Here is a 10,306-nt window from a genome sequence, read left to right on the forward strand (position 1 = left end):
CAGGCGGATTTCTGAGTTCGAGGCCAGCCTGGTCTACAGAGTGAGTTCCAGGACAGCCAGGGCTACACAGAGAAACCCTGTCTCGAAAAACCAAAAACCAAACAAAAAACATAGTCTGTGGCACCCTTGCCACTGTGTGTGATCACTCTCATTATGTGAAGTGGTGGGGTATCTTCAGGGACTTGTAGGAAACTGCTACTATTTAATCTGAAGTTTATCATTTTATTTGAAGACTCCCTCATGCATACCATAAGATAGTTGAAGATATAAGAAGGTCATGGGTTTTCTAATCATAGACATAGAAGTTGATTTTTTGAAAAGCAAAGTTCAATTGTCTTTTTGGCTTTCTAAGCCTACCTTCCTGTGGGGGATTTGTGGGGAAGAATTGTTTGGTATGTTTGCTTTGTGTTTTTGTTGGTCAGTTGGTTATTTTAGGCAGGGTCTCATGTTTGGTCTAGGCTGGGTTGGAATTCGTTGCAGTCCTCCAGCCTCAGCCTCTCATGGACTGAGATTATAGGTTTAAGCTACCTTGTATTTTTTTGATTCTTTACCTGTGTGGTTTCCAAATGCTCACAAGCAAGCCTGCCCCAAGTTGCTCACTCCCAGATTCTGTCTTTCAACTTTATTCTCTTCAGCTCCAGGCTTAAATTTCATCATCTTTAATGCTTTACTCATCCCAAGGTCATTTATCTGACATCTTTAATTATTCAGAACCCATCATAAGAACCTGAAAGCAAAGCAAGTCCTTGAGCAGCCCAGATAGATATAGCAGTTTCCGAAATGGAATGTGTGTGAAGTCTGTCTCCCTTACGGTATATTAGAGCATGGCTGTATGTGGGGCTCAGCTCTTCAGCATGTGTGTGTGGCTCAGCTGTCCTACACAGTTATTCCTAGGCTTCCCGCCCTGGCCTCATGCATGCTGTAGATGAGCTATTTGTTAACACAGTTGGGGGTTATATAGAAGTAATTTCAAACTTCTACGTAAAACAGTCATGAAGTTGAATTGGTAATTCAATTAAGAATTATAAGTAAAGCATTTAGGAAATTAAATCTAAATATCTTCTTGGGTTATCCTTAATTTTGTATATTTTAAATTCTATTATCCTTCATATATGATTCAAGGAGAACACATGTATAAAATACAATATTTCCACGTACTTACTTAGCCTGAAATAGGTAGAATATACCATTAAAGTATTTAGGAAGAATACTTTAAAATATTAAAGTGTGTGAAACGAATACCTTAGTTATATTAAATTCTAAAGCTCATTATAGGAACACAATTCTTGAATGCCTTTTTAATGTTAGGGAAATAAGCCTCTGTTTCTAGTCTGCTTAGGAATGAAAAGAAGGAAAATATTAAGGGAAAAACCAACCAAACCACCTAAGCCTTCAAGCAGTCCAGCTCTGGGCTCTGCCTCTCCAGTACTTGTCTTATATCCACAGCATCAGGCCTCTGGCCATTTATAGCATTCTAGGTAATTTGGGTTGTTCAGTTTTGCTGAAAAAAGAAAAAACAAAGGGAAGACTTCAAAAGTAACCAGAGATAGAGAATTTGAACTTTAGGGAACTCAGCCTGTGCTTGACTAATTGATTTTTACCCTTGCTGAATTCTGTTCTCTTTGCCCCTAATAATTGTCCCTCCCTTGTGTGTATTTAGATGTAATCAGCAATGTTGATCACATTGTTTTCAATTAAACAAAACCCAGGGTTGGTAACATCTAGCACCACATGGCTTCTATTTTGGGGCAGAGTACTTTGTTGAGTTAAAGTAGGGCTGTGTTAATGTCTTGTTTTGCCAGAAACTTTGGCAATGACTAAAACATGTATTTTTCCTTTTGCTTTTTTTTTTACACTTCATGCTCAGTTATTTATGAAAGGAACTCCAGTGTCAAGCATCTCTGAAAACCCCAAAATTATGTATCAGCCATACATACAGAGGAGCAGGCCCTCTGTCTGTGGGAGGGCAAGCATGTCACTGCATTATATATAGGCTTGCCGAGGTAGCTAAAAGCAAACCAGCTCTTCCCAGGTCCCTGCCTGCAATTTGCAGAGATACTGCTAGGCAGATGCCAGTAACTCTGGCCCTCAACAAAGCATGAACAGCCAAGAAGAGGGGAACATGATACATTTGTCTGCTGACTTACTGGCAAAAAAGCTCTTTTTAAATGGCAAAAAGGCATTGGAGAGATGGTTTTGTGATTAAGAGCACTTACAACTCTTTCAGAGCACCCACAACCACCTGTAGCTCCAGCTCCAGGAGAGCTGACACCATCTAGCTCCAGAATCCATGCCTAAATATGTTTTCTCCTCTAAGTGTTTGGAGACTGAGATCTCTGGCCTTACACATAGATTTCCAGGTTTGAAGTTCAAATAATAGTCTTATTCTACTATAAGAAACCTCTTTAAGTAACCCTGGGGCAAGAGAGACACTCAGTTTGTTTTGCCATTCCAACTCTGGCTCCAAGCTTATCTCCCTAACTTTGATATTGTGGGGATGGCACATTTGCCTACCATTTTCCTCTTCAGTCCCAATGCAAGTGTTTCCCTGTGCTCCTCCTGGGCACTCTAAAGTTGATACCTCTTCAAAATCTAAGAAGTGTTTCACTTTTTCTTTAAGGTCCCAACTTCATGTATCCCATGACATTTTAAAAACCTTGATCAAAGTACAACTGTGTTTTTAAACAATGTCATAATGTCTTTTTTCATCATTGTAGAAATGGATACTTTTCACAGTGTTGTGGTGGTGAACTAAAGTCCACCCTGGCAAGTGAACATGATTACTATTAGGAGCACTATTAAGTGTTTCAGTAATAGGCCATTTACCTAGCACGTACAATGTCTTGAGTTCCATATGTAGCACTACAAGACAACAGCAGCAAAATTTTGTGCTTGATACAGTAGGTGGTTGCCATCTTGTCTCGCTTAGAATCTTGTGGGCCCACTATGTGCATGTCTGTCCTTGCTGTTTATATAATGGAAAGATGGTTGGGATACTGTGGAAAGGGTTTCTATGTTGAAATCAAAGCAGATATAAATTCTGTGTATTAATTACATAATTTTGTAATAGATGAACCTCTTAGTCTCTGCTTCCCAATGTGCCAAATGTGGATAGTAACATCTGTTTTGTAGCATTTCTCTAAGAGGTAAAATTACAAAGTATGTCACAGAGCCTCATCAGAAGGTGGTTACTGTTAGCCATTGTATAAGAGTCTGGCTCTTTTTACTCTGTTAGAACTAGGTAGTGAACCCTATTTTACAGGACAGGACACTAGTGCTTCAAGTTTAGTGTCTGGCACTAGATCATTAGGTGAGGAGAAGCTGAAGCTGAGCTGTTGACCTGTGCCTAACTCCAAAATCTGTTTTTCCCCTAACAGATTATAGCCTATGTGAATGTTCACAATGTTAGAGTGCCCACTGCCACATCAATATGGCTACATCTTCCCCAAACAGTACAATAATAACCACAAAATTGATGGAGGAGGACTTTTCAAAGCCTATTCTTGCTTTTCCAGATCTAGAAAAGCCAATAATTACAGAACATTTTGAAGGGAATACAGCTGATGAATTTAGTTGTCTGCCACTCCCCCACCACCACACACACACACACCAGGAAATTGCCAGCCTTCCATATTTTTCTCTAGCTCAAAGTACTCAGGTTGTTGAGGATTTGTACATTAACTATTTTTTTTAAAGATTTATTTATTTATTATATGTAAGTACACTGTAGCTGTCTTCAGACACTCCAGAAGAGGGCACCAGATCTCGTTACGGATGGTTGTGAGCCACCATGTGGTTGCTGGGATTTGAACTCAGGACCTTCGGAAGAACAGTTGGGTGCTCTTACCTGCTGAGCCATCTCACCAGCCCCTACATTAACTATTTAAATGAGAGAGGTTTGGGATAAAATTTTGAAAGTACATGAGATACTTTGGCTAAAAAGTTACTGATAAACTACAAATGTGATTGTAATCTTGTTGTTTCTTAGGCAACCGGAGGAGGATATGAAAGTGATGATGCATATCAAAACTCAGAACTTTCTTTCTTAGNCATTCATAATATTCACGTTATGCGAGAATCTTTAAAAAAAGTGAAAGATATTGTTTATCCCAACATAGAAGAATCTCATTGGTTGTCCAGTTTGGAGTCTACTCATTGGTTAGAACATATCAAGGCAAGTATACTTTAAAAATATTTGCAAGTATAGAAGAATTAATATTTTGAAGGTGATATTTTTCCTTAAAAATTTAAAAATTGTATGCTCTGAGACTGTAGTAGAAGATTCTACATTTGATAGCGTTATGTTTCTTACAATTTGTTTAGCGAAATTGAAGATTTTACAGCATCATTATATCTTATTTTTAGAGTCTGTAGAGCTGTCTCTTCCAGTCTTGTCAGTAGTAAATAGTTTCATTTGGGTTTATTTAGGAATAGCCAATTTATTATTCAACCATTGTTAGGTATATCCCTCAGAGACCTAGACAGAGGTGCAGTTTCTTTGTCAATTTCCTTTTAACAATTTATTACTGATTAATTTTAAAGACTAGGTTTTGCATTTTGATTACATTCAGTCATTTGTCCCAATAATCGCATAAAACTCCTCTTTTCAAAGTACAAGTGTTAGAAACTATGTTCGCAGACTGGCACTTTTGAAAACCATATAGTTTTCTAAATAACCAATTAAAAGCATATTTTAAGCAGGTAAATTATTAAGATACAGTGTTCTCTAATGAGATTATAATTTTTGTCTTATACTTTTAATTTTTTCCTAACTTTTTTTTAAATTTACCATCCTCAAAAATTTGATTGCAGAATTATTAATTGTGGCAACTAAATATAATGTATTATCCTGAATGGGACTCTAGAAAAGAAAAGGGGCAGTAGGTTAAGAACTAAGGAATAACTAAAAAGGAATTGAAGACTCCCAGAGCCAACATTCGGCCTACATATACACCTATACCCACATATACCTGCACACACAGGCTGACAGTACGCCCTCCCAACTCCCAAAAAGGGGTAGATAAAAGAGGAAGCAGTAAAGTGTCATGATTTTAATAGAAGCAGTAAAGTGTCATATGATTTTAATAGACGCTTTTAAGTCTTGGGATACTTCCACCTGTTTTCAGACAAAGAACTTAGGTGTTTTATTCAGGAACAAATCACAATTTTGAAAGTGTAGTAGATTGGAATTTTTATATTCATAGAAAATCATCATAAATAACCTGACAGTAAAGTAAAAGTTACATCTGTATGATGAAGTGCAGTCACAAAGTAAATCAAGTATTGTGGTTGCTAATCATATGAGGAAATGCTCAGAAGCCCAATTAAAGAATCTAGAATTTACAAATGTCTTCCAACTTTTTCTTTCTTCATTCTTTCCGCAAGGTAGAATATTTTCATGTCTTTTTTTTCTTTTAGAGAAATAGGGAAAGTAGAAAGGGAGAAGAAAGAGGGAGTGAAAAGCAGGAAGGCAGAGAGAGTGAATACATGCATATAGACATGTTTCAGAAACCTTAGAAAGGTGGGGTGAGCTATCTGGCAGCAGAAAGAACACTGGTTGGAAGTCCAACTGGTCCCTTGTCTCAGGTGAGGGGGATTCAGAACCAACAAAAGAAATTGTGGCTGTTCTTTCACATGGCCATGTAAAAGTCATGTAACTGTGAGAAGACCGAGGAGCCCATGTGGGCGTGTGTAAGGGCATGCACCTCAGTGTTTCTCACATCAGTTGAGGGTAGAAGAGCAGGTGCAGCACTTGGGCTATATTCCTCTGTAAGCTCTGGGACATGTCATTTTTATCTCTTCTCAGCTTCTCAAGGCCTTTCAAGAGATTTCTTGTCTATTCCTTCTCTTCATTAGTAAGAACTACTGGCTAGAGCCTGCTGCTTTCTTTTTCACAAAAGTGCCACATTACTTGTGTTCATGATGGAGTTTTAAAAAGTTGATAATTACAATTGCTCCAAGTTAGTGTTTATGGGAATACATAATCGAAAAGCATATAATATTTTCTAAAATAATTGTCTTTTTATTGTAAGTGAGAGATGCATCTTGGGGAAAGCCGCCTCTAGAGTGTGCTGGAACCCCAATTTTATTAAATTAGGCTCCAGTAATCTAGAATGTTAGTAATGCTTCTCAGAGATAGTACTTTCTATAGAAATGCCTTAGGTTAAAACTGCAAACAGAATTATAAGGAGTCATTTCAGGGGCACTGACACATGTACTTTTGATGGCCTGCCATCCATTGGTCCCCTAAGTTTCTTGTTCACTTGCTCTTGGGAATTTATATAAAATAATGACCTTTCATATTTTCTATTTTTCAGATGGTTCACATACACCAATGTTTCTTTGAATAAGTTTCAGTATTTTTTTCAGTTTCTTTGTATTAGTTAAAATAACCACAATGCATATCTGAGCATGATGTTAGAATTTGGGGCACTCCATGGAATAAATCTTAAGGAATCAGCTCAAGGGCCAACAAGATGGCTCAGCAGCTAAAATGATTGCCATGCAAGCCTGGTAACCAGTGTTCAGACCTCGCAGCACATATACAGGTGGAAGGAGTTAACAGACTCCATGTAGTTGTCCTTTGACCTCCACAAATGCACTATGGGATCATACCCACACACACACAAGAAGTTATGTACAAATATGCACACAGCAATATGTTTTTAAAATCAACTCAAAATGACAAAAGATATGCAAGTAACTGTTAAGCACTCAAGAAGACACAGCCTTCATACAATACTAGATAGAATGTGAGGTGGTACAACTATTTGCCTTACAAATTTGAGTGTGGTCCTACACATTGGAGTAGCCATGCTCCCTGCTGCTTCCTGCTGACTGGCATGTTTTTCTCTGCCAGCTTGTTCTGACTGGTGCCATTCAAGTTGCAGACAAAGTTTCTTCAGGGAAGAGCTCAGTACTTGTACACTGCAGTGACGGATGGGACAGGACTGCTCAGCTGACATCCTTGGCCATGCTAATGCTGGACAGTTTCTACAGAAGTATTGAAGGCTTTGAGATTTTGGTACAGAAAGAGTGGATAAGTTTCGGACATAAATTTGCATCTGTAAGTAAACACATTAAAAGCTGCCCTTTTAAATCAGTTGGGATTTTTTTAAAAATTGGTTTCTATACTGTGTAAGAAATTGCTGAGCAAGGTGGTGCTTGCCTTTAATCCCAGCACTAAGGAGCAGAGGAGTTCCAGCCTGGTCTACATAGCAAGCTCCAAGTTAGCCAAGGCTACACAGGCCTTGTCTCAAAAACAAAATCTGAAGAGTATAAATAAAACCGCCTTCAGGATTTCAAAAACGTGTAAGGCCTTAGGCTAAGACATCTGTTCGTCCATCTGTACTCTTCTAGTTAGATTCAAAAGCAGTGTAATAAAGCCTGCAGATGCCGGGCATGGTGGTGCACGCCTGTAATCCCAGCACTCAGGAGGCAGAGGCAGGCGGATTTCTGAGTTGGAGGCCAGCCTGGTCTACAGAGTGAGTTCCAGGACAGCCAGGGCTATACAGAGAAACCTTGTCTCGAAAAACCAACCAAACAACAACAATAACAACAAAGCCTGCAGAGTTGTATATAAATTGAGACTTGGATGGCTGAGGCAGGAAGATTGCAGTTAGTTCCAGCCAGTGCTACTCAATAATTCCATGCCTAGGCTGCAAAGCAAAATTGGTCTCATAAAAAAACAAGAAGAAATGTTTAAATTAAAATTTCACAAAATAAAGAAGATAGGACAGCAGTTTTTCTCTGAGCTAATATTACAACTCTCAGGAGCAAATGTACTTCACAGAATGACAGGGTTTTTACATGAGGGTTTTTATTATTCTCGGACACACATTAAAAGAAAATCAAGAGAAACTGTTCTAATTCAAATTCTTAAGTCTTATCAACAGATACCCTTTGAATGAGCATCTCTTGGAAGCCAGAAGAGGGCATCAGACTCCCTAGGATTGCAGTTATAGCTAGTTGTTAGGCACCCTGTGGATGCTGGGAATTGAACCTAGGTGGCCTACAAAAGTAGCAAGCATTCTTAACTGTGGAACCATTTCTTTGTTACCTAGCTCCATGGTGATTCTCAGAGGATACATATATCATACTAATAAAAATACCATTGGGTCTCCTGTTAGCCTTCATCCAAACTTCTCAAATGATATGAGTAACATCTTCAGGTAGATGCAGTCACTGTTTAGTAGAGACATTGTGAGGGTTTTGTTTGGGCTCTAGCAGAGGAAGGCATTTTAATCACAGGAACTGTACTTTGGGCATGATTTCAAACTTCCATGTTGCTTCTTACCTGAAAGATCTAATGACGCTAGAACATACCATGCAGAGTAATCCAGTCACCTCTATCTGTAGTTTTCATTGTTTTGTGTTACAATGTGGTGTGTGTGTTAGTATGTATGTAAATACACATAACTGTATGTACATATGTGTACACATAAATGTGGAGGCCAGAGGTCAGCCTCAAGTATCACTCCTCAAGATTCTTTTTTTATTAAATAGGGTCTCTCAAAGGGACCTGGGACCTTTTCCTTGGATTTGGATGACTGGCCAGTGAGCCCCAGGGATCCTCCTGTTTCCATCGCTCCAGCTCCAATGTTGCACACTAGGGTTGTGGTTGGTTGGTTGGTTGGTTTTGCTATGACTTCTGGAAATTGAACTCAGGTCCTCATGCTTGCCTAGCTAGCACTTAATTAACTAAATACCCCACAGCCCCTGCCTCCACTGAATTGTCACTATTCAGATGGTGAAATGGCTCAGTTGTTAAAGATACTTCTCACCAGGCCTGATGGCATGAGTTCAATCCTGAGGGCTCACTTTCTAGGAGAGAATCAACCCTTGAAAGTTGTCTTCGGACTTCCAGACATATGTTGTAGGAATCAGGCACATGTGCAAACAAACACATACGTGTAATTTTTTAAATTGCCATTATTATGAAATCATCTGTTGTTTCTCTGTATTTCCATGGCAACATTCATAATTTACTGTCTGAGCTTGACATTTAGAAGGCAGGTTGCTGAGTTACATTTTAACATTTTGTAAGTTATATCCTTTCTCTATTTTATATCCATGAATTAAATCATCTTCATCAATTTATTTCAGAGAATAGGTCATGGTGATAAAAACCATGCTGATGCTGACCGATCTCCTATTTTTCTTCAGTTTATTGACTGTGTGTGGCAGATGTCGAAACAGGTAAAAATGTATGGGCGGATGTACATTCAATGTGTACATAGTGTTATAACATCCGAAGTTTGTCTACAAAATAATGCAGCGCATAAATAAAGATGACACAGTCCGGGCCATGAGTAAATACTCATTGAATCCCAGCAATGGGCACATAAGAAGTTATTTCTTTAATTATGACTACTTTGTATGTTTAGAATTCTACGCAATATTGTTTACAAAATTCGATTTTGAAATGGATTATTTGTTCTAGTGGATGGTCAGCAGCATGACCAATTACTTGGCATCTCTGTATAAGCATGTCTGCTAACTTGTAATACTTTACAAAGTAAACTTGGCCACTTATTCCTTTTTATTCCTTGACTTGACAGTTATGTGTATTAGTCTTATATTAAGTAAAAACAAACAAACAAAAAATAAACCCTCTAGGGTTTGTGCAGATGGCAGCTCTGCTGGCATTCCCAGAGTTGAAGTGTGGCAGAACTTAGTCGCTCTTGCCATTGATGCAGGCGTCTTTTCTTGCCATGGTATGCATATGTATTTGCATGTTACTTTTAATGCAATGACTTCCTCCTTTGACACTCACCAACCAACATGGTCTGGTAGAAACCATGCATTCTGTCTTCCTTGAAAGAATAGACTCAACTTTTCATGTTCTTCTTGCTTATTTGTTTTTAATCTAGTTCCCCACAGCTTTTGAGTTCAATGAACGCTTTTTGATTACCATTTTGGATCACTTGTATAGCTGTCGATTTGGTACTTTCTTATTCAACTGTGAATCTGCTCGAGAAAGACAGGTAAGCAAAACCCTACTGCTGATCTAAGAAGAAGATGAGTGAGGCACTGGCTTCGCTCTCAATAGGAGGGATTTTTAAAGTATACAAGTTCTCCTTTCTAAAAAGCTATGCAAAGGGAATTTTAAATTTTATTCTTTGAGAATTTTATAGAGTATATTTTGATAATATTCTTTCCAATCCCCAGTTCCCCCTGGTTCTTACCTACCTCACTTGATACTGCCCCACCTGGGGATCCATCCCATCATCAGCCACCAAACCCAGATACTAATGCACATGCCAGCAAGATTTTGTTGAAGGGACCCTGATATAGCGGCCTCTTG

General features: G+C 38.5%; 1 protein-coding gene across 3 annotated transcripts in view; it reads left to right on the forward strand.

The window, feature by feature from the left end:
• Mtm1 (myotubularin 1) overlaps positions 1 to 10,306 on the forward strand; it is an 87,744-nt gene that overhangs the window by 57,239 nt on the left and 20,199 nt on the right. For all 3 annotated transcript variants that reach the window (XM_029534338.1, XM_029534339.1, XM_029534340.1), the window contains 4 exons: positions 3,989 to 4,174; positions 6,860 to 7,066; positions 9,106 to 9,198; positions 9,873 to 9,986. In XM_029534338.1, coding sequence (XP_029390198.1) covers positions 3,989 to 4,174; positions 6,860 to 7,066; positions 9,106 to 9,198; positions 9,873 to 9,986 — 600 coding nt within the window. The remainder of the gene's footprint in view (positions 1 to 3,988; positions 4,175 to 6,859; positions 7,067 to 9,105; positions 9,199 to 9,872; positions 9,987 to 10,306) is intronic.

This window comes from Mus pahari, chromosome X, assembly GCF_900095145.1.
Source record: "Mus pahari chromosome X, PAHARI_EIJ_v1.1, whole genome shotgun sequence".
NCBI classification, from domain to species: domain Eukaryota; kingdom Metazoa; phylum Chordata; class Mammalia; order Rodentia; family Muridae; genus Mus; species Mus pahari.